We start from the raw sequence: 25,465 nt of genomic DNA, 5'->3' as shown, positions 1-25,465 counted from the left end.
AAAAAACCTCCGTTGCCTTGCGGCATACCTCTTCAGGGGAAAGGCTAAGGGAGTAAACCCCGACAGAAAATCCGGAGCCGGAGTCCCTAAGGCGGTTTGACGTTGTAGTCAACACCGGCAACTCTTGCGGCGCACCTGAAGCAAAGCTGTATTGACTCCGTCTTTCCCTTGGACCTTCAGCTGCGAAGAGAGGGGGGATCTGCTGCATGGGCAACAGCAGACCCTCCATATCACCCTGCCCAGGCTCTGTAGCTTCAGCTTCACTGGAGAGGACACTCCAGCGTCATCGCAAGATGTCGATCCAACACGGGAGGAGACAGATACCGTGTCACTCCCGAGTCGGACTGCACAGCCATTCTCGGCGGTGCAGATAGACTCTTAAGAAGCTACACCATCGTCTCTCGAGACGGACGGCTGCCGACGACGACGACGACGACTTCTGTTTGACAGTGTCACCTACATCAATTTCGTAGGATCGCTCATGCAGTTATTTAATCAATATGCTGAACACCTGCTATGTGCCTGGCTGTATTCTAGGCACTGAGGATGTAGCAATAGACAAGATGGACAACAATTCTGCCTTTCCAGATCTCACACTTTAATTTAGGAAGTCTGCATCCAAATGTCAATGTATATCAATAGCTTGAGGAGGGATAGCACTGGAACACAGATGGCTAATTGTTTTTTAAATTCCTGGCTCACCCCCAGTTTGACTTCTTTGAGGTATTGCTCAGTTTTCTTCAACCCTTAGACCTCTGAATTTTAGACTTCTGATTTGGGTTGGTTTTGCAAGGCACAAATGGCTTACATGTTTGATTTACCTTTAAGTATTGGCTAGCATTGTTAAGTCTTTTAGGTTCTGGGGGAGAAGTTTATTTGAAAGTAGTTGTTCTAGGATTTAATCATTGAAATCAATTCTGACTGCCTGTGTTAAGAATTTTAATTTAGTGAAAGGTCTCGTTCTTCCTAGTTGTGTATAACCACAGCAGAGACAAAATGTACATTGCAATTATTTTGTTGGTTTTGCTACCACAAAGCCCATGTTTCAATACACCCTCCCCATGTGAGATTATTCATACAGCATTAATATTAGTAGTCTAAAAATTCAAATAATAGAAGTGGGTTGTACTTCTAAGTTAGCTATTAGAATTCAAATATACCCTACTAGTGCTCTCAACAAGAGTCATGAATGCTAACACCAACAATCCACTTGAACTAATGAACTGTAAACATTCTGATGAATTATAGTATGTTATAGTTGAAAGAGACCTTGATGATGGGTCTTTCTTCTCCAACTTACTGTTTTCTCATTATTGGTCGTTTGAAGATGAAAATGATTTGTCCAAGATAACAGTTGTAAAATTCTGCCATAACATAGCAAATGCGTTCAGAAATTCACTGTGCGAAGTAGGGGTTCTCAAGCTCTAGTGGTTAGATCCTAGAGGACTCACTGAAGCACAGATTGCTAGACACAACCCCCAAAGCTTCTGATTCACTGAGCCTGGGGTGGAGCCTGATGACTTGCATTTCTAATAAGTTCCTGGGTGCTTGGTGATCTGAGGACCACAAGTTGAGTACCACTGGTGTAAACCATGTGGTTACATTATTGTGATGTTATTGAAATGCTGAGAGTGAGCCTACATTGTTAACCAGCCTAGAGATATAAGGGTCCAGCTACATGGTCCATCCAAGTGTAAACTTGGGCCAGGCACCACCTACTGGTGGTTGTCTAATGCTGTGTAAACATCAGTGGAGATGACTTTGGGTCTTGTAGTTGTCTGGGACTTCAAGGACAGTCTCATGGTTAGTAGGCATTTATTTTGTTGTTCTGATCTGGGAGCATTGAACCTTGGTAACCAGCCTCCATCTCTCTGCTTCCCAACTACTGCCTGTTGCTTCCCTATCAGTCTTGTCCTCAGGATCTTCCATATATCCTTCCCTTCCCCAGAAGATGAGAACTCTGGTCCAACCCTGGAGAGCCAGACACATTACATGCAAGACTGCACCATTTAGGAATGTTAAAGCAGCCAGTGGTAGATCTGCTGCTTAGCATACTCGTCCTTAGACTCCTGCCTCACTGTCCTCATTCAGCGTCATTGCATTTGCCCACCTTTACTCTCTTCTCAAAATTCTTCTTAACCTTGAAAGTTTAGTTGAGATTATATCTCCTTCAAAAACCTTGTCCTGATACTCTCCAGAAAACAAATTTTTTTTTCCCTCTGAAGAAATGTCATTTCATTCTCCAAACAACCTTGCACTATAGGTGTAATGCCTGTTTTATATGTAGAGATCTGGCTAATGATTGATTTTTCAAAAAATTTGTATTGATTGATTTGGGAGAGGGAGGGAGGGAGGGAGAGAGAAAGAGACATCAATTTATTGTCCCACTTATTTACGCATTCATTGGTTGATTCTTGTATGTACCCTGACTGGTGATTGAATCCACAATCTTCATATATCAGGATGACACTCTAACCAACTGACCTACCCAGCCAGGGGGTGAATGAGTGGTTTTTGACATTATGTTCCCTCTCCCTGCTGAATGCAAACTCCTTGAGGGCAAGGAGCATGTCCTATTTGCTTTTATATCTAGCCCCTGAGACTAAGTGCTTGTCACAGGTTAGCATTCAATATTTTCCAAAGAAATGGACCGTCAGGCTCACTGCACCATGTACTATATCTTCCTGCTCTGTGTCTCTTTGTGCTTTTGACTGTAGTCCCCCACAGGAAAAGAGGCCCCTTCTGTTTGGCCTTCCCCCCTGCTGCCACTCAGGACTTGCATCCTTGGCTCTCACAGTGTTTCCCTATAAATGCAATCTTCAGGAAGAGGAATATCACTGCACCTTGGGAACAAGCGATTTAAAGATGGAAGGTTTCAGCTCTATGCTAGGCACCTAGTCTGCATGTGGCTTCCACACATTCTTCACTTCACTGAACCTCAGCCTTTCTCCCTTTTACTCGGTAACTGCTTAATCTTGGACATCCCTATGAAGCAAGTAGCAGGGGCAACTGAGAGGTTTACCAAAGATAAATTGGTAAAAGATTACCAACAGCTCATGTTGCTTAAAACTTGGATTACATGAGAGGCTGTGGATCTAAATATTTAACAAATTCTGAATCACTCATTTTCTCTCTTGACTATAACTTGCAAAAGTAGTTTCATTTATCATGCCACTTCTTTCATCTCTCTTAAAACCGCTCATTTCAGGAGTGAGAACAAGTGGGACCAACCTCATGGTGGCTCTTGGTCTCTCTTAGGCAGGGGCAAGGACCCCTGGGAGTATCCCGCCATCCCTCAGGGAGTCTGATTTAATTGACTTAGAATGTTCCTCCAAGGTTGTAATGTGCAATCAAGGTTAAGAACTGCTAGATTAGGTTCTTGGTTTCCATCCCTGGCTTACCATGAGAGCACTTTCTAAAATTGCCCCGTCTGAGAATCTGGGTATTAGAATTCCTGAGAGAAAGACCTAGAAATCTATTTTAAAAATAGATTCTGACTATCAGCTAGTTTAGGAAACCACCAATTATGGCACTCCTGGATATTTCTTCTAGCCCTTCCAGTCACCAAAGCAATGTAGAATTACCAGCATAGCTAAATAACTATTTGAGGTCCTCACAGGTGAGGTCAAATGACCTTAATCTATATTCTTCAAGTGATGACTGCATCTGTTTTATATCAGCCCACCCTACTCTCATCCACATATTTTAAAAATTCCATTATAATTTTTATTCCAGCTGTACATTCAACAGATTTTACCTATCCCATGGAATCAGTTAACATAAATTATATTTGTGTTTTGAAAGATTAAACCAGAACCATAGATTAAAACTGTCTTCATACAGGTCAAGAATTATCTAAGCCTTTATGTGGATTGAAAGGGGAATGGAAAAAAAGAGTTTGAGGTTAAAAATAAAATTTAGCAATGACTCTGATATTGTGAATAATGTCACATAATGAAATGTATTGCATGTTCAAAGTATGTGTTATAGATTTAAATGTTCTCTCTACATGTAAAACATTCTAGTAAGAGTTTTGCCTCCTTCTTATGGCCTCGCCTCCTTTTCCATTGTAAAAACTTGGCACATCTTTCGGAAGAAGTATCTGCTGCCTAAAGGAAATACACATATTTTTAGGTCTCCAAATTTAATTTCTGAAGGAGTTTTTCAAATGCTGCAAAAGAAAAAAAAATGAGTTTGCTGTGGACAAGAAATAATCTTTTTCATAAGCGGTGTAGTCAAAATGATAGAACGTGCTCCTTTAGTATTTGGCATTGCTACAGTATCATTTAATATCCTGACCTCCATGTTCACTCTTTAAAACCAAAACCATAAAAGGGGAAGTATGATTTGTATTCTTCACCTTGCAGTAGCTCCTTACTGTTTCCTCAAATGAGATAAATGGTCTTAATACATCTTTATGCCAGAAGAAGGAGGTCTGCATCATTCTAATAAGCCCCAAGCTCCTCGTCCTAGTTTTATCCTGTTGCTGACTTCAGTGACTGTGGACAGCAAAACTCCCTCCCCCGACAAATTCAGGTAAACTTCAGCTGGTCAGGCACTTTACTTGCAGTCCTCCAAGCACAACCCACATTACGGTCATACCTCGAAGGTGTTGTGGCTTCGGTTCCAGACCACCACAATGAAGTGAGTATGTCAGTAAAGGAACCATATCTTTTTGCTGGTGGAGGGGCTTGCCTTCCTATTATTTAAAAAATTCAACAACTTTGAGGCACAATAAAGCAAAGCACAGTCAAACGAGGTATGCTTGTAATTGATTCCTTTTGTAGGCTTTTCCTTGGCAAGAGCTGAACAATTTTTGCCCTTTTGTTTGGAATTCATTATCTCAGTGGATTTGACAACCTAACCTCCAATATTTTATTTTTCGGAGAAGTAACCATGAAGGGGAAGAGAGGAAAGGAGATCAACTGAAAGTGTTTTCTTTCCCTTAAGTTTACCAAGAGAGAACCTGGAGGAGTCGCCGAATAAAGCGGGGTGGAGGGTAGATCTGCCCTGGGTCCTCTGTCTGTATGTCTCTCCACAGACGGCCACTCTGCTTCTCAGTTCACTAGAAAAGTGCCCTTGCGGGTTCTGCATCAGGAAAACCTTATAAATCAGGAATCGCACAGTCCTATGTTTTTTGGCTTGGCCCACATGAATTAATTGGTAGTATTTTAAAATAGGGAGATTCTATGTCCGTCTTCTCTTGAAAATTTAGGGAAAACATTTTTGAGAGGACTTCCAGTTTCTTTAGGAAAAACGAAACAAAAGAAAGAAAAAAGACCAGTTTTCCTGCTGATAGTTGGCTGGAGCCAGAAAAACACTACTTCCTTATTCTTTCTAGTTTATCAGAATCCCACTACTCCCTATAAATTCCCATACCTGAGACAAAGTGACAGTCACTATAATTGTGCTCATACTATTGATCACTGATGTCTCAGAGGAAAGCGAAATATTTCTTGGACAAAAGTGAGAACATTTGGAAGATAAACTAGAAGAACCCCAAGTTTCAAGAAAAAAGAGAGCATCTATTTCTGTTTGGAAGTGAAGGCTATTCCTGTGTTTACGAGAAAAAGCAACTGTATTAAAAGAATTAGACTAAAAATTACAACCCAAATCCAGCCCTGTGGACACATGCATCTCTTTGTGACTTATGGTAGGTATATCGGTGAGCCTGAGAAACCTTATTAGCCTTCCTGAAGTAATCCAACACTCATAATGCTCAAGCCCTCAGGCGACTTGCTGAATATCTGTTTTCCCAGCTTGCTTTATCCACAAATGACCAAAAACAGCATATTTGTCCACCATTAGCTCAGAAGAAAGGGAGAGACCCATACAATGTGCCAGGCACACAATAGGTGCTTTACTTAATTTTCTCTCAGCAATCTTCTGATTTAGGAGTCAGCCCCATTTACAGATGAGAAAGCTGAAGCTCAGAGAAGTTGAGTAATTTGCCTAGAGTCACATAGCAGAGCCACTCAGTGGCAGTCCTGATTATTTCCCCTGCAGCATGGTGCTCCTGCTGCTTATTAAAATGCTCTCCCTGAATTACCACTTAGCACAATGACCTTAGCTTGTGTTATGGGCTGATAAGGAGCAGCCATGATAAGAATATTCTGTTTATATTCCATTAAACTGCTATTGAGGATGCTAATGCTTTTCAAAAGATGGCCTGTCTAATAATCTTTTCTCAGATTTATCGTCAGAAAAGTTTTATATTTCTAAACGAAATTTAAAATTCCACTTATGCAGCCAGAAAAAAAATGAAAGTAGCTATCCTTTTTGCCTTTATTCTCAGGAAGCTCCAAGGAAAATGTATTGTCATGTTACACCTGATGGTAAAATTATTCCCCCCTTTCCTCCACATAATTTTGGGTCTCTCTTTCTGATATGATTAATATACCTTGATATGTTAATAATTCTGCTCTACAGGTTGCATCTAGCAGTAAACATACTCAAAAGCCTTCTTAAGGAAGACGAAAGTATAAATTATAAATAAGAACTGTGAAGTTCAATTTTTGCATCTAAGTGTAATTCCTAAATCCAATTTAAATGTGTCTTGGCTTCTGCTATTGAGAAATAGTTGCCAACTCGCACTGATCACTTACTGTGTGCCAGGCATTGGGGCAAGTGCATGCATTACTCAGTCTTAGCAGCAAGCATATCTAGTACTGTTCCTACCCCTTTTACAAATAAAGAATCCACAGACCAGAGAAGTCAAGAAACTAGCTCAAGGTCTTGCAATTTGATCTTGAGCAAAGCCTTGACTTCTTGGTATCTCTGTCTCTATCTGTAAAATGGAGGAATATGCTTCTTTCCAGACTTTTTTGTGAGTCTGTGTTGTTAGTTGATATGTAAACTCTCCTGTTTCTCTCCCTTCTCATTACTTTCCTGGAGGGCAATTCTGAGGTATGTTGGCCACCAGGTTAATGAGGTCTTCCCTGTACCAGGGAGATGAGAGTCATTGCTCTGCTTTGTTCAAGCTCTACTATTGGCCTGAATTTTAAAATTTGACTCAAATACTGTTGATTCTCACTATTCATGGTAGTTGTATTCTTTAAAGTTGTCCTGAATACTTAATTAGTGAATACTGAGCCATTGATCCTGGGGGAACTACAAGGTTAGGTATCTGTGAGCCTCTGGTCATACTTTTGTCAACTGATCAATACATAACCTTGTTTTATATGTTTCTGTTTAATGATACCTATTTAGTGTATATTGTTGATTTATTAACTTTGATCTTCAGGCCAACAGCACTATAACTCATGCCTGAGCAAAGCTTATCTAAGACATGTATTCTAACTGTAAGGCCCATCACTATCTTCTGGCACTTAGGAACACTAGACAGCACTTCAGTCCTATGCTTGGGGGCCATTTCAAATAGACATCAAGAAAAAGCACAAAAATGCTCAAAACATGGCACTAAAGAGCCTGGAGAAAAGACACTTGTTCACAGTATGAGATCTGGAACACAAAGACAGCACTGCCTTGTATGACCTCAGCTAGGAACATGGCACATTAGACAACTTAAATTTTTTGCCACTCTGTACATGTCTACAAATGATTACTAAGGGACCATAAGTATAGATTTGAGGATTATTAGGGATATTAACTCTTTGCTTATTATTAATTGAACATTTTTTCTAGTTTTTTATTTGCATTTTTGTTTAATTGTATTTTTTACTGTGTAAATTTTTATGTAATAGAGTTTATCTTTTCCTATTGCTTCAGACTTTGATATCAAGTTAGCAAAGCTTCTCTGCTCCCAAGTAATAGAAGAATTTACCCATTTTTCCTAATACTTGTATGCTTTACTTTTTTACATTTAAATGTCTGGTCCATTCCAGTTAAGATGGAGGTGTAGGCAAACATGGCTCACCTCCTTATACAACCATAGCAAAAATTACACCTAGACCACAAAACAACTATCACTCAGAACTGTCAGAAAAATTGAGCTGTATGGAAGACTGACAACCAAGGAATTAAAGAAGTCACACTCATCTGCATGGGTAGGAGGGGTGGAGAGGCAGAACAGTCCATTACACCCACATGTGGTAGATAAAAATTAGGAGGAATACCTCAGGAGTGAGGGATCCCAGCCCCACACCACACAGCCCAGCCCAGGGTTCCAGTGCCAGGATGATAAGTCCCCATAACTTCTGGCTGTAAAAACCAGTGGGAGCTTGGCGTGGCGAAAGAAACTGCGAGAATCGCCTCTTAAAGTGCCCGCAATGGACTTAGAACTTACACAGACTCACTCCCTCTGGGCTCCAGCACAGGGGCAGCAGCTAGAAGGGCACTAGTGACATATGGGGAGAAATTTAAGTGTCTGGCATCAGGACAAGTGCCAGGGGACAGCTTCCTCCTGGTCAAAACTCCAGAAGCCAGACAGTGACATTGCCCTTTTCTGAGCCATTCCCCACACAGAGCCACAGAGTAGTGACACCATATCTGAGACTCCATAAACCTGGTTCACACAGGTTGCCCCTCCCAGGTGATTATCTAATGCTCTGCCCCATCCAACTGACTAGTGCAATTTTCTACAACAGGCCATGCTACTACGACAGGGAGTCAAAGCATCTCTACCTAATACATAGAAACAAACACAGGGAGCCTGCCAAAATGAAGAGACAAAGAAATATGGCCCAAATGAAAAAACAGAGCAAAACTCCAGAAAAAGAACTAAGCATTCTAACAGATGCAGAGTTCAAAACACTGGTTATTAGGATGCTCAAGGAACTCACTGGGTATTTCAATAGCATAAAAAAAGACCCAGATAGAAATGAAGGTTACACTAAGTGAAATAAAGAAAAATTTGTAGGGAATCCACAGTGGAGTGAATGAAGCCAAGAATCAAATCAATGATTTAGAAATTAAGGAAGAAAAAATCATTCAATCAGACTAGCAAGAAATAAAAAGAATCCAAATAATAATAAGAAGAAGAATGGGCTAAGGAGCCTTCAGACTATTTCAAATGTCCCAACATTCAAATCATAGTGGTGTCAGAAGGAGAACACAAAGAGCAAGAAATTGAAAATGTATTTGAAAAAATAATGAAAGAAAACTTCCCTAATTGGATGAAGGAAATAGACATACAAGTCCAGGAAGCACAGAGAGTCCCAAAGAAGCTAGAACCCAAAGAGGACCACACCAATCACATCATAATTAAAATGTCAAAGGTTAAAGATAGAGTGAGAATCTTAAAAACAGCAAGAGAAAAGCAGAGAGTTACCTATAAAGGGGTTCCTATAAGACTATCAGCTGATTTCTCAAAAGAAACTTTGCAGGCAAGAAGGGACTGGTAAGAAGTATTCAAAGTGATGAGAAGCAAGGACCTACAACCAAGATTACTCTATCCGGCAAAGCTATCATTTAGAATGGAAGAATGGAAGGGCAGATAAAGTGCTTCCCAGACAAGTTAAAGTTAAGTAATTCACCATCACCAAGCCCTTATTTTATGAAATGTTTAAGGGACTTATTTAAGAAAAAGAAGATCAAAACTATGAACATTAAAATGGCAGTAAAGCCACAACTATCAAAAATTGAATCTAAAAAACAAACCAAGGAAACAAGCAGAACAGAAGCAGAATCATAAATATGGAGATCATTTGGGGGGTTATCAGCTGGTAGGGGGAAGGGAAAGAATGGGGGAAAGGTTGCGTGGTTCATATGTACAAATTGGTAGGTACAGAGTAGATAGGGAAATGTTAAGCACAGTATAGGAAATGGAGTAGCTAAAGAACTTATATGCATGATCCATGGACATGAACTAAGTGGGATTGCCAGAGGGATTGGGGGTTAATGGGTGGAGGGTAGCATAGGGGCAAAAATTGAGGCAACTGTAATACCATAATCAATAAAATATATATTTAAGAAAGAAAAACTATTGGAGGATTTTAAGCTTAAGAGTGTTATGATCTGATTGGCATTTATAAAAATCCTCAGTTTGGCTGCTAAGTAGAGAGAATGGATTGTAGAGTAGCAAGAACAGTTTTGAGAAGCCCAGAGAGGAGGCTTGACAGTAATCTAAACAACATAGCCCCTGTGCTAGGGTGTAGCAGCCTGATGGCAAGACATATATATGTTCAAGAGATATCGAGCAGATAGACTAAGCCAAATATAGTGATTGCTTGGACTTAAGTTCAGGGAGAAAGAGGGAGGAATGGCTTTTAGGTTTCTACAGCTTGGATCTCATGATGTCAGTTATAAAAAACAAAGTACCTCTCTTCAGCCCCAGGTGCCTCGAAAAAGCTAATTGAGAGTAAACAAAGCATCATCCAGAAAATATATTTGTTTATTTATAAGCCTTTGCTTCATCTAGATGGAGATATAAGAGGTGAGCCAGAAAACATGTGTAATTCAGCAGGACTGCTTCCCATTTTTGAACAAGGAGTTCCATGCTGAATCACACCCAAGCAGAAACAAGCTTGCCCCCCTCCCACTCCAGCCTCCTCCTCATTGAGACATCCTTTCAGCCTAATCATTTGTTTAAAAGTGGCAGGATGAAGTGGTGATTGCTTAAGGTCCCTAGATTGAAATTCTTTTAACTTGACTGAGATAAACAGCACAATCAGAATTCAAGCTGCCTTGCCAGAAATCACAGTGTCAGGACCCACCTTCTGCGAATGACTCGTAAACATCTATTGTTGTTATAGCCAGTTTTCCACCATCCTGTGGCCACTTCCAGGCTCTTTGAAAGGAGGGACCAAATGATCAAAGGATGTGAGCAGACTGTTTGCACAAGAAGAAACCAAATATAGAAGTTATTTGGGGGGGAGGTGAGTTTCAGTCTCACTAGTAAGCAAAGAACATTAAATTAAAACAAATACAGAGGCGCCATGTCTCACTTATTCAGTTAGATAAAATAGTAAAATGTAATAATGCTGAGGCTGTGGTTTATATACACTTATATGTTTATACATTATTTTTTATTCCAATGTACATTGTTACAATATCTTTGCTGGACAATCTGACAGCAGGTAGTAAAGACCATGAAGTGATCAAGAAATAAAATAAAATAAAATGTCTGGTCCATTTGGAACTCATGCTGGTGCGTGGTATTTGGAATGAGCACAATTATCTTTTTTCAAATTACTCTGCCATTCTCTCAACATTTATTTAAAGGTTCATCTTTTTACCCACTGATTTGATGTGCTGCCTTGGTCATATTCTAAATTTCCACATAAAATTGGGTCTATTAATGTGTCAATATCAACTTATTTTAATTTTAAGGGCTTTAGAATATGTTATGTCTGGTAGGGCTGACAGTTCTTTCCTCCCCTAGCCCCATCTTGTTGGTAGTTTTTTGCTTTTGTTTTCCAGGATTTTCTTAGCTATTCTTTTATATTTGTTCTCTATGAACTTATTTCAAGTCAATTTGCATATCAAATATCAGAGCTTTCCTTTTAACGTGCTACATGGACGTTTCGAATTGAAACATTTTCAGTGGCCTACAAAGGAGAAATTGCCTCCTGAGTACCGAAGGGATATAACTGTCCCATTTAAGCCAACGGGAGAGGCAGGATTCTGTTAGCTCGCTCTCTTTGGGGAGTGAGTGGTTCAGGTTTTATGCACCCTCTTGTTTCTCCTGAGCTAATTGTCAGTAAGTTCCCCACATGTGCTGCTGTTTCTGCATGTTTACTCAAATGTTTTCATCATCTTCCTCTTTCTTTTTGCTTTTATTCACCTTTTGGCTGTAAAACTCTGTACTTTCTTAGAATTTCATTCCTAAATTATTTCCTGAGGCACAAGACACAATGTTTCCAACTATATAGTTAAAAAGAGGCTTTTGATGGAATCTCATTGTGGCTCTCCATCCATCCAAAGCAGCACAATTGACCTATGAGACTCAACCAGGAAAGCATCATTATAACAGTGAGTTCAGTTAGGTCACAAAATGAATGTATAAAACTCAGGCATTTTTATGTAGAGGCAGTTATTTAAAATAATGGGAACACAAAGTACATCACAGAAGCAAAATGAATAAATGTAAAATGCCTAGGAATTAACCCAACAAGACAGTATAAACTCAAATGAAGGAAAAATACTGCAAAACTCCACAGAAAGACCTAAATAAACATTAGTTTTGAATAAATACTAGGCCATGTAGTGCATCTGGGATAGTCCTGTGTAACCCAGATGATCCCAAGTGTCCCAAATTTATGGGCTCAGTCTTTTCTTGATATGTGAATAAAATCGCTCTAGTCCATGCCTTGTGGAAAGTCTAACAGTTTCTCGAAAATTTCTAAGAACTTTCTGAGAAGATTGAGGAGTTTATGTTCCCCCTTGATCAATAAAAACTAGTTATTTCTCTGCTCTCCTGTTATTTGATCATTCCTTTATCTTTTCATTCATTTACTTATTCACTGTACATTTATTGAATACTTACTATGTCCCAAGCCCTCCATAGATGTCCACTGCCACTGCTTATGGCTCCAGTGGTTCCTATTCTGTTCCCGGTCACCCTTGTCTTGGGTCAGAGTGTCTTCTCTTTCGTTGCCCAGCTGAGCACCACCAGTACAGGGCTATTTTGTACAAGACTTTTGCTGAGGCTTTCAGGATACTACTGTTGGGTAAGCATTGTGAGGGAGAAGGAAGACAGATGTGATACATAAACACAAAAAGCATAAGAAAGAAGCAATGAAAAATTAAATATTACATATCTGAAAGCTTGCAGATCATCTCCTGTGGAGAATTTCTCACTTGATCCTTTATTCTTAGCTCCCAACTGCTGTTGTCTTTTGGAATTGCCTCTTTTTGTTTGTCTCTTAACATCATTTCTTCATCATCTCAGCCTTCCTGATTTCTGGATCACTTAACTCCTTGATCTTGGCCTTTGGGAACATAAACCTCCTGTTATTTTATAATGGAGAGGAACTTAGCTATTTCTTTCTCTCCCTCTTACTCATCCAGATGATACTGAGGGAGAGGAGGCTTCAATTTTCCTAACCAAAGACATCATTGAGCTATCCCCACCCCCACCCCCCGAAAAAGAACACTTCTCACCCTCTGAGAATTCTTCTGATCTCTAGATCTAGGCTACAGTGTCATTTATTTTTCTCCTCATCACACTTGGATTTTGAAGAGATCAGGTCTCTCCTAAATTAATAAAGCAAATAAAAGACAATTCCAACTATAATCCCAATTACTATTTTTCTGAAATTTAGTAAAATGATTTTGAACTCAATTTGGAGGGACGAACAAGTTCAAAGAACTAAGCAAATCTTTAAAACAAGTGTAAAAACAAAGGACAGTTTACCAAAAGTAATTTAAACACTTGTTATAGTGGAAGAATGAATAAACAAAGAAGTAAAACATGATACGAAGTCCAGAAACAGATTTAAAAGGAGTAAAAAATATATCAGAATAAAATACAGGCAACTATTTATGTAATCCTGGACACAGTTGTGTGTGTGTGTGTGTCTCACAAAAAAATAAGGGAAAAATCCAGCATGCATTTTAACATGAATAAACCTTGAAAGCATGCTAAGTGAAAGAGCCAGACACAACAGGCCATGTATTATATTATTCCATTCAGGTGAAATGCACAGAATAGGCAAATTCAGATTAGAGGTTGACAGGGCGTGGGGGGAGGAGATGGTGTGAAATGACTACTTAACAAACATGGCACTTTCTTTTTAGAGACATGAAAATATTTTGGAATTAGGTACTGGCAATAGTCGTAAAACTTTTGAATATGCTGACAGTGGAATTGTATACTTTAAAGGCCAATTTTTAAGATAAGAATTATATCTAAATTAAATTTTTTAAGATAAATCAATTTTTACCTGAGGTATCATTTAAAAACAAACAAACAAACAAACAAAAAAAACCTCTCTAGAATCAGTAGAGAATTGTCAAAGATTGTGTTAAAGAAAAAAGAATTTGTCCTTGAAAGTAAAATAGAAACAAAGAAATGAATTTTTTAAAAAGTATTTAATGACACTTGTTAAAGATGGTAAGACAGACTTTATTCTGGGCCATCAAAATAGGTATAGGGACCACTGTAGTGGGATTTTACAATGGAAGAAAGAGATTGGACTCAAACCATAATACAGTGTGGGTAAATGAACGTTTAGCAAGGAATAGGGATGGGGATCTTTGAATGGAAAATTACTATGCAGAAACACCAAAGCATTCTGATTAACCTGACCTGTCAGGACTCTCGCTGAAGACAGGCCAGGGTAATCATCACCAATGGGTGGTGGAGTATGAGGGCCCTGGTCATGTATGAAGGTGATTAGATTTTAAGGGGGGCAGTTCTGGTTATACTGACTTAGCAGGGTTCTTACTAAAACTAGTTTTGACAAGGAAGTGCATGGAAGGTCCTTAGAAGAAGGCTCAGGAGCCTGACTAAAGAATCTTTGTCAAATGTGAATTTAAAAAATGTTTAAAGAGAAATAACTAATAAATACATAAAATGCAAACTAAAACAATGAGATAGAATATTTGCCTATTTACTTGGCAAAGAGGGAAAAATATTATAAATCTTTATCATTAGGTTATAGTCTAATAGATATCCTCGTATACTGTTATTGATGGAAGTCTACTTGGCATGTAGTTTGAAAGCCATAAGTTGTGTCCTTGTGATTCCATTTCTAGGAATTTATCTTAAAATAATACTGCACACCATTTAAAATTAAGTAGTAAGGTAATAGTTACAATACTGGAAGACATTTCTGCTGTTAGGTAAAAAAATTACAATGTATAATACATAAAATGATCCAGGCCAATAGAAATATGCACTTAAAAGGCTGGAGAGATAAGTAATTCCTATTTTCTTATATATTCTTGTCTATATTTTCTGTTTAGCTGTATTTTCCAAATATTCTATATTAGAGGTATCTTTTATAACAGAGAGTAATAGAAAAGTTGTTTAATATAATACAATTTCAAGTGTGGTGAAGCTTTTTGGGTTGTTTATTTGGTGAGCACCATAGTAGAAATGAGATTAGAAATCTCTTGTTTCTCTTGTTTCAAGATTAGAAATTCAGGGGAGATTAATGGGAAGCCTTGAAAGTTCCAAAGCCAGATTCTTACTCTCTAGTTATCCATGTAAGTTTCCTTCAGTGGTATGCATAGTTTCAGATTTTGGCCAATTTGATTAATTGGTAGTTTTACAGCATACACTGTTGTAAATTAAACTGTGTTGTATCCATTCCAAGAATTTTCCTTTTCAGAGTCAGATGTTTTAGCCTTTACAGCTAGGATCATGTTAAGTGGAGTTTTTCCTGATTATTGACTTGAATTATATTCCCTAGATGTAACAATTTTCTTCTCCCAATTTCCTAGACAGAATCATGAATAAACTGGAGGACAAGAAGGACCAGATGATACCATGAAGAGAAGTTTACAGGCCCTCTATTGCCAACTGTTAAGTAAGTTGATATCACATTTCTTCTGTCCTAGAATACACCAGTGTTATTGTTTGTCCAGTGTAAGATACTTAGACACTTTCTGGAGGATGACCAGCATTTGATCAATGAGAGGACAGGAAATTTTCCCTGTGCTTCATCTAGGTACTTAAAGTATCAAGCATTAAGTTATTCTGTTGCCTTGGGCATCAGTTGTATAACAGTCTTCTGTTATAATTCTAAATTGACATGCTACACATAGTTAATTCAGGAATGAGTATCAAAAACATTATTGCTCTTGTTTTTGTGGTAAAGGGTATTCCAGTATGACTCTCTAAATTTCACATGGAGAGGGATAGGTAGGCTGTGTTTTGTGGATTTCGTGTCATGTAACCTATTACCATTCAGTGTTTGTTCAGCCTTTGGCTTGGATGTTTTTGCCTACTTATGCACGTTCTTAAATAATGAGCGCTGAAAATGTATCTCTTTAAGTTGGGTGATAGAATGAAGAGTATTCAGTTATGACTTTCTGCATGTTGCTCATGAGTTTTGTGGATTGTGCTGCAAAGTGCCAAATGCCACTTAAGGCCTTTGAGATTGGAATTCTTAATGAATGAATATAAAAACCAATACAAGTTGTCAGGTGTGATGTTCAAAATGACCCACTTGGGACAATAGACATTTCCTACTCCAGGTCAAACAAAAGCCATGAGTTAGGAAGATTTGGAATTCATTGTGTTTCTCTGGTTCTTGCCAAGGTAAATAGAGGACCTCTCTTTCCTAGGCTGAGTGGCTCCTTATTAACTTTTGCCTAGAAAATAGCACAAAAGAGATTGAGATGCAAATCACCAGTCGACCCTTAGAATTTAGCAGTTCTGGTTATGTTGCGCCCCCATTTCAAAGCACTTTATCTACAAACAGCATTCTGGTTGGTATTTTAATTGACTCATTTCTGCTACTGAATTATAATCCATGAACACAGATCACATCAGCCTATTTCAGTCTGATGAAACATTGCCAAGAGTTATAGGAACTCTCATGTTCTTTCTTTGTGTATTCTATAGACCTGTGGGTTTGTTGTTACTTCTTTTTTAAAAAATGATAAGCTTTCTTGTTAAAGAAAAGGCTTTCAAATTGAAGAAGCAATGTCATCAAGGAATCATTAACTCTGCCTTGATGGGAGAGGGGACATTTGAAGGTTAAATAAGATTGCGTGCGTGCGTGGATACACACACACACACACATGCCCTCAAGAAGGAAAGGCAGACTTTGCAGGCAAAAGAACCGGGAAATGAAAAAGAAAATAGTCGATTTGGGAGGCAGCAAAATGTTTGAGTTCACCATGCTGATTATATGCCCCAACGTTTACTAAGTATTATTTAAAAGGCATCAGGTAACCAAGTGTCACTGGTTCGATTCCCAGTCAGGGCACATAACTTGATTGCATATCAGGTCCCCAGTTGGGGGCGCAAGTAAGAGGCAACCACACAGTGATGTTTCTCTCCCTCTCTTTCTCCTTTCCCCTCTCTCTAAAAATAAATAAACAAATTACTTAAAATAAAATAGAATAAAATAAAATATTTAAAATTATTTAAAAACAAAAGACATCAGGTAAGTATTCTATGGTTCAGAGTCAAGTCTTATCCTAAAACAAGGCCCTTCCAGAATGGAGCATATATGAAAGCTGAAGGAGTTTTCCTCAAAGATTATCTGGATAGCTGCAGAAATCTACTTTGTCTTAACACTTTCATTGCAAGTTTGTCCAGAGTAGGTAGTTTCCTACTGGTTAGGAGGGTAGATAGTGGCCTTCGATAAACTGCTCTGATTTCTAGATAGCTGGCTGTGGGCTTGAGCCCAGCTTTGTACAGAACTGGGAGTGTGGAGCACTTGGGCATTAGATTCAATTAGCCTGACTTCAGAGCATGGCTTTCACAGGTCCATTAAGATGAAGGACTGTTATTTGTAGCATTATTTTTCCTGTGAGAGGAATTGGATATATAGAAAAATTCTAGATAACTTAAACTCTGGCATGCATAACCCACACATACACACACAAAAGCTCATATATGTTATTGGTCAGCCAATTAATAAGTTATGCCTAGATTAACATTGTCCACAAAGAAAATATTTTTCGGTGTCTAAAATAGACTTGAGAACTACAGAGTCAACCTAAACTTAATATGCAACTTAATATAATTCAGAAAATTGATGTTTTTAAATTTGAGGTGGAAAAAAAGCCCTGATAAAGAGAGTTCTGTTTATCTTTTGTTACATAACAAACCACCTCAAAACTTTGTAGCAGCTTAAAAACAGTCATTTATTTAGCTCATGAATCTGTAATTTGGGCAGGGGTTGGCAGAGACTCCAACATCTGGGATCTGGGCTGGAATAACTCCAACAGCTGGAGACTGGAATGGCTAGGGCTAGCCCAACATCATTTTTTCCCTGAGGCCCTTTCACATGACATGTGGGGCTTCCTTACAGCATAGTGGCCTCAGGGTGCTCAGACTTCTACATAGCAGCTCACAGCTATGAGGCCCCGGGCAAACCTACAAGGCTTCTTATGAATCAGGCTTAGAAATCCCAGAACAGCACACAGCCACATTGTGCTGGCTGAGAAAGTCACTAAGACCAACTCTGATTCAAGGTGGGTGGGATTGGACCCCACCACTCAAAGGGAAAAATAGTAAGAATTTGTAGTCATCTTTGGTCTACCACAGAGAGTATATGTTAAAAACAAATAAGCAATTACTAGTCCATACGTCATTATAATCCTCAGAGAATCTACTCCTTCATGAGTGCCTACTGTGTTCACAGACATCTGCTGATCATTTTACCTGCATCATCTCATTTATTTTAGAGGTGCATGTTTCAAGATTAAGTGTTTTAAATGAGTAAGTTCAGGACTGGCCCACAGTGACCACATAGTGAGTGATGGAGTTGGAATTCACACCCGGGTCTCTCTGACCTGCTTGTTCATACCTGTTTTTTCAACCTGCCTGGCACCTCTACCACACATAGGAGAAATCAGCAGTGTGACCCCTTTGCTGTTTCTATGGCTAGACAGGGGTGGGTCTAGCCCATGATCAGTAAAGTGTACATCTTATTAGTTATGCCAGATGAGGCTAAAAAATGATCCAGGCTCTCTCTGGACCACTGAATCCCAATCAGCAGTCATTGGGGCTTGTGTGTGTGCCTGATAGGGGCTGAGGGATGCAGTCTTTGGCAGGCAGGGCAATTGAGGTTTTAATATTTTACTTTTATTACAGCTGACTGTCTCTGCCTTTGTTTTAGTTCTTGGGCTCCATTCCACAGTGCAGTGCTGACTGTTACATCCTGCCAGCTCTAGCCCTTTGGAAGGGTTTAGCATGCCTTATATTATACCTTGGAACAACCAAAAACTTGAGGATGAGGGTGATGATGAGAGCCTTCATGGTCATGTCAGAACCAAATGCTGCTTTTGTTTTTCTTTTGTAGACCTCAGTGACAAAATAGATGTGAAGCTAGTGCTAAGAAATACATGGGTTTTTGAGCAGGAGACCAGGGTTTAAATCCTAACCCTACCACTTAGCAGGTAGCTCATGTTAGGTAAGTTAATTAACCTCATGTGCCTCATATGTCAAATGGGATATGACCACCCACTGCATAAGGTAGTACTGAGTGAGCTAACATGGCATAGAGAAGACCTACAATCAGTGCCAATTCCTTTATTGGGTCTTCTGTCTGGAAGAGAAGGGTACAACCTAACCAGGAGCTCCACTATAATTTGGTTCACCAGGCACTTTCATAGACTTTGATTCTCATACCTTACAAGGCAAGTGGGACGTTAATTATCATTGATCCCATTCTACAAAGAAGGGAGTTGACGTAATCGATGCTGCCTTTCCCAGGCCAGGTCACAATTTTTTTCTTAAGTAGTAATGGAAATTAAGGAGCATCATCACAAACTTTAAGAACATGACCTGCTGGGAAGGTGCTAAGTCCCACGTTACCAGACTTGGTCTTTCCCTAGATGCTGTGTACTGGAAATTCTTTGTGTTAGTTCATTGCTAAGAAGACTAAGACAATTATTATGAGCTTATGAAAGTAAGAAGCTTTTCTATACCAATATTTATTCAAATCAAAGTTGTTTAGATACTTACTCAGAGTTAAGGAGTGATGGAGTGATTAGGTTTAGTAAGGTAAGGGTTTGCTCTACACCCAGGCAGTGGTATTTCTTAAATCATGCTCTGCATTCTTATTGGTACATTGTGCTTGCCTTTGCATCCTCTGCACATACTGAACTGTGTTGACCACATGGAGTAACCTTTTGCTCAACCCGCAGAACTTTCCACAGGAGGAGGAAGAAGAGAACTATTGGTGTGAATTTGGGCCCCTAACCTGTAGACTCTAGAAGGAAAGGGATACCAACTTTTCTGCTCTCTTTACTGGGGACATGGGAATCATAACTCTGTCTCAGACTTGAATTATACACACACTCCAAAGTCCACGTTATCCACCTCTCTAGACTCGTGCGGGCATGAGAAGCTAGTTGAGTGTCAAGTTCTTTTCTGATGGCATGATCTCCCTCTCTCACCTGATCTTTGGAGCTGAACAGACACCCCTAAAATACTTCAAAGTGAGCATACTGTCTTTTGTGCCTTTTCAACTCTATCGGTTCTCACCAACCAGCTACCTAGTGACTCATCCTCTCTCCTGTCACTTCTTACACTAGGAATATCCATATAAGTGATACCTTCCATGAGGGATTAAAATTTTCTCTCTTTTTCCTCCACCCTTCTTTAGACCCAAGCTCCTCACCAGAGTGCCAAGCCAGTTGTCCTACAGTGGTCTGTGATCTGAAGTTCTCATGTGTTCAATTAAGATGTAAAACAATCTGACCAATCGATGCAAAGGTGTGCTTTATTGGTTAAGGAGAGTTAAGGAACTTCTCCATATTTGCATTTAAAAAAAATTAATATTACCTTAAGGCACACACTATTTTGGTATCACTTTAAACAATACTGAGTAGAGCAGTTTAAACAGGTAAGCTTCCAGGGCCTACCTGGACCTCCTTGAGTCAGTGGTCTGGAATCTTCAGACCAATTCTCTTTCTGGCTCATTCCTTTCCTCTTCGGTCAGCTAAAATCAGAACTGATTTTCTTATGCCTTATCTGTACCCCATTATCATCACCATCCACACAGATTTCCAACTCAGATATCCGAAGTCATACTTGACTTCTTCTCAGCCCCACCCAGGGGGCATTTGGATACCAGCTCTCGTGGACTCTTAGCATCTTGTGAACCATTAATTTCTCTGCATCCTCACCGTCTCTGCTTAGTCAAGGGTTCATATGGTCTTGTCTGGACCCTTTTAATAGTCTCCCTGCTTGTTGCCCAATTCCTAGGCTTCTTCCCCTCCTCATCTAATTATCCTCGCATTGCTGCAGAATTAGTTGCCTGTCCTCTGTTGATAACTTTTCAATGGGTCTGCATTACCAAGAGCAGCAATTCTCATAGTGATATACAAGAACCTCTGGGTATCCCTCAGGCCTTTACAGGAAATCTGTGAGGCTCTCCCTTTTCCAACTACATGTCTTTATGAGGCCAGATTTTCTTCATATACTTCAAGTATATCACAACAAATTGAATGCAGAAGCTGACCTGAGAGCCAGCTAGCTGTCTTTCATAAGACTTACAAAAATATAAATTCTTTTTGTTTTAGAAAATAGTTACTTTTTTCATTAAAAATGTTATTTGTTAACATGTAATGAGTTCATTATTTTAAGTAAATTAATATTTTTTGCTTCTCAGATTTAATTTTAATACAATAAACATTAGCAGATATAAGCCATATAAACAAAGGCTCTTTGTGGTCCTCAATACTTTTTAAGAGCACAAAGGGGTCATGAGACCAAAATGTTTGAGAACTACTGACCTAAAGGATAAAGCCTGAATTCCTTGGGTTAGCACTCAAGATTGGTTAATAGTCTGGCCCAAGACTAACTTTTCTTGCCTCATCTCTCACCCCTTCTCTCCCTCATGCCCTCAGCAGACACACCCCACTTATTCAGTGGATGCCCACAGTGTGCTCCCGTGACCACAGCTGACATTTCACCCCCTGCAAACTCTTTAGCTCTGGGTGTGCATGTACTTATTTTCCTGTCTTCCCACTGCTTGGGCATAGGGAGTCTATTCCATTCATTCCCATATCTCCAGTCTAATCTAGAGCTTGAATTATAGTGGGGTTCAATATATATTTAACTTAATTACCACATTTCATCAAATCTGTGATTTTATTAATTGTAAGATAGATACACTGTTATTTTATGAACCACTAAGAAAGAAAAAAATGCTACTCAAACTATAAAATTATCATACACCGTCAATTACATCTTACAATGTGGAAACACATGTCTGGATAAAATCCAGAATTATTAAGGTGTATTGTGCCTAACTGGGTTACCTAGTCCTTGGGTTCTTGCCACAAAATTCTCTGTTAGGACCAAGTTTCAGCAAACCCATCTATATAGTCCCAGCTCCCACCCCCTGTTGCAAGGGAACTTCCCTTTGGGAGCTGGTGGGAGATTAGAGTAGCTACACTGTCACTAACTGAAGTGGGCTCATGCATCCTGTCTTCATGGTTTGTTTCTCCTGATAAGTGGGAGGAAATTTTTCTCGAGGTTAAGGAGGAAGAGTTGGAAATCGTATTTAAGTCTAAACAATTGTTGACTCCAGAAATGTAGGTTCTTTTAGATGTTATAGGCAGTCCTAAAGATCACATTGTGCATGTGTATGAAATGAGGGATCTCCCATTCCTCCTCCTCTGCTGTTGAAGGTGTCTTCCCTTGCCTTGTGTATTGCCAGGTCCTGACCTGTCTGGATAGACAGTGTGGCAGCCAAGGTTAAGGGCTCAGATTCTGGATTGAGATTGCTTGGGTTCATATCCTGGCTGACTATGAATTCTTTTCCAAATGATTTTCATCCTTTTCCATACCAAATATACTAATTGAGGGATCTCCCCTGCCAAACAGCTGTTGGACTGTCTATCTACCACCCCTTGCAAATCTATTACTCCCAAGGCTATTAACAACTCTGCTCTTGGAGAAATAAAGGAGCATACTCCATTTGGTAGCAGGGAACAGTTCATCAGCCTGCATTTCTCTAGTGGTACCATCAGTGGCTATAATATTAATGACATATTTGGTCTTCAGTCAGTATTATGGAAGTGGAAGTGTCCATTTCATTGACAGTGCACTTCAGTGTTATAGACTGGATTACTCTGATTGGCTTTCATCAGTGTTTCTCCCACCTGTCTGTACATTAGAATCCCCTGTGGAGCTTTTAACAAATCGCCTTGCCTAGCCAGACCCCAACCCAGATCAGTTAAATCAGAATCGTTGGGGGAGAAGGGGAGGGAGCTTGGGGCCTGGGCATCAGATGATTCTAATGAGCAACCAGTTTGAGAATCACTGGCTTAGAGCGGTGATTTTCAACTTAATTATACAACAGAACTACCTGGAAGGCTTGTGTAAATGCAGATTGCTGGGCCATACTCCCAAACTTTGCAATTCAGTAGATATGGAATGGGGACAATTATTTGCCTTTCTAAATTTCCAGTGATGCTGAGGCTTTAGTCCAGGGACCACACTTTAAGAATCACTATTTTAGACTTATGGAGGGCTAGTTTGGATCAGGAGATGCTTTCAGCTTCCTTGAATCACTTGAGCTGCCTGCTGGTGAAGTGAATCTTGGAACAAAACCAGGATGACTTACAAAGTAAGAGGATAGTTGTCAAGGAGGGATGCAACAGAATCACATTGTTGTAGGGTTAGGGACTGTTAGAACTTGAAGTTCCATGTCACTCTTCAGGATACACTGGGAGTGAGTTTTCACTCTGTTTTAAGGATGAGAAGAGCACAAGGACTGGACTAACAAGGCTTATAAAGCAAAGGGAAACACAAGAGTGGCCCTTGGCTCTGACTGTTCACTCCAGTGGGCCCGTTTTACAATTTGATTTTATATGACTTTTTCTCACTTTATGCTGGATAATTCTTTTGCAAATCAGGAATTCAAAGCTGGATTTTTTCTTTTCATTATGAAGAGATTTGCAAATGTTCTCTAGGGAGAACAGATCTCTTTGGTTCGGAAAAATTCACACAGAAAAATTAAGGAAGTAACACTTGGAAATATAACATTAACTCAGGAAATTTAGGCGTATGGGGTTCTTAAAGCTGCCATGTTGATTTAATGTCATTTACATTCTTTTAAGTTGTAATTTTTAATTTGCATAAGTCAACAAACCTTAATAAGACATTCGCATTGTGGCAATGCCGGTGAAGACTGAACAATAAAATATTTTAGAGAAACTCAATTTTGTGACTTTCTGGTACATTCCAGTACACAGCGAGCATGAGCTAAGTTATGCTCACACTTAGGAGAGCTATTGACTAAAGCAAATATAAATGTTAACTCTTAATGAGTAAATTCAAATTTGTTCTGTATGAACGTACTTTTGCTGAGTAGACATATGGTGGAAGAGAGCACAGCATTTGGATTTAAAAGGATGTACTTTGAGTCCTCACTTCTTCTCTTAGTAGTTATGTGACTCCACAGAGTACTTAACCTCCCAGAGCTGCTTCGTTTTCCTTAACTACAATGCACAGATGATGAGTGTAATATCTACTCTGAGGATTGCTGAGAGTTAAATCAGAAGGCTATAAAAACATTTCATATGTTGTAAAATGCCTTCCAAACATGGGTTGTTGTCTCACTACTGGCCTCAATTAACTTAATTATTCCTTTTATTGTTATGCTGTACTCTTGTTAGCAAATCCTGATTAAAAGTTTTTAAAAAAAGAAATGTGAAAGAGGCTAGCATGTCCTCCCCCAGATTTCAATTCAGTAGAATCCCCATTAATGCACATAAACCTCATCAATGAGGAGTAATCTGACAGGAGGGTTTCTAGCTTATTATGATCTGGTAAAATTGTGGAAAATTGTTCTGAGTAAGATATGTTAAAGCAGAATTTTTTAAATGAAGAAAAGAGATTTTTTTTTTCTCAGCAACTTCATGTTGCCTCTGAAATAAAACTTCTCTGAAACTTCTCTGAAGCATTTAATCATTGCCTTTACAAATGTAATGGACACTGAAGAGTCTTTAGGCTAGAATCCAGGAAGAATCCCAAAACCTAAGACATATTACCTTTCTTTCTATCCTGTCCCCTCTCCTATTCACACATTCTCCTTCCTTTTTTGGGGGTTGTTTCCATGCCCAGGCTCTCTCTTGTTTTTGCTCTTCTCCCTCAGAAGTTTTGAGCCTTTCTCCTCCAGGAATAAACCCTTTACCTGCTGCAGGTGTCCTAACAGCTCCTCAAAAATGAGTCCCTTGCCTTTGCTCTGGCCACACCAGAGTAGCGCTCAGGACACCCTGTGAGCTGGGGCCACTCTCATTACTCTCTCCCTCCTGAGCAGCTTCATCTGCAAAATGCATTAGCTTCCTGTATATTGGCTGCCACAACCAAGTACCACAAACTTGATGGCTTAAAAAAAAGGAGGGTTTTTTCTCTCAGTTCTGGAGGCCCAAAGTCTGAAAGCAAGGTATCACTAGGGCCACACTCTCTCTAAAGACTGCAAGAGAGAATCCTTTTTCGACTCTTCCATTCTGGTGGCTCGAAGATGTTCCTTGGTCTGTGGCTGCATCACTCCAAACCCTCTGTTTTCACATGGCCTTTCCTTCTTTTCCCTGCATCTCTTCTCTATGTGTCTCTTCTAAGGAACTTGTCACTAGGTTTAGGACCTACCTGGATAATCCAGCATGATTTCATCTCAAGATCCTTAATTACCCCTGCAATGACATTTTTCAAATTAAGGTCACATCTACAGGTTTCAGGGTTAGGATATAAACATAACTTTTGAGGGGCCACTATTCAACTGACCATAACATGATATTGCTACACTTCATAGAGTAGGCAAAATAAATATACCACTTAGTACAGTGCTCAGTTCAGAATAGGTGCTCAGCAAGTTGTGGGTGTGTGTCCAGAGGTGAGTGTGACATGACAAAATGGAACTATTGAGCTTTTACAACTTTTGGAGAATTCTACCATAAAGTTAGGGCAAACGACAGCTGTAGC

General features: G+C 39.4%; 1 protein-coding gene across 1 annotated transcript in view; it reads left to right on the top strand.

Annotated features, from left to right (window-relative positions):
* Positions 1 to 25,465, top strand: part of TMEM108 (transmembrane protein 108) — a 287,613-nt gene that overhangs the window by 135,157 nt on the left and 126,991 nt on the right. The window contains exon 3 of the mRNA XM_090282999.1: positions 15,289 to 15,374. Within this exon, the coding sequence (XP_090139125.1) occupies positions 15,335 to 15,374 (40 nt within the window). The 5' untranslated portion in view covers positions 15,289 to 15,334. The remainder of the gene's footprint in view (positions 1 to 15,288; positions 15,375 to 25,465) is intronic.

This window comes from Furipterus horrens, unplaced genomic scaffold, assembly GCF_987537825.1.
Source record: "Furipterus horrens unplaced genomic scaffold, mFurHor1.1.pri manual_scaffold_7, whole genome shotgun sequence".
Classification (NCBI taxonomy): Eukaryota; Metazoa; Chordata; class Mammalia; order Chiroptera; family Furipteridae; genus Furipterus; species Furipterus horrens.
This window is presented reverse-complemented; position numbering and strand designations above follow the sequence as displayed.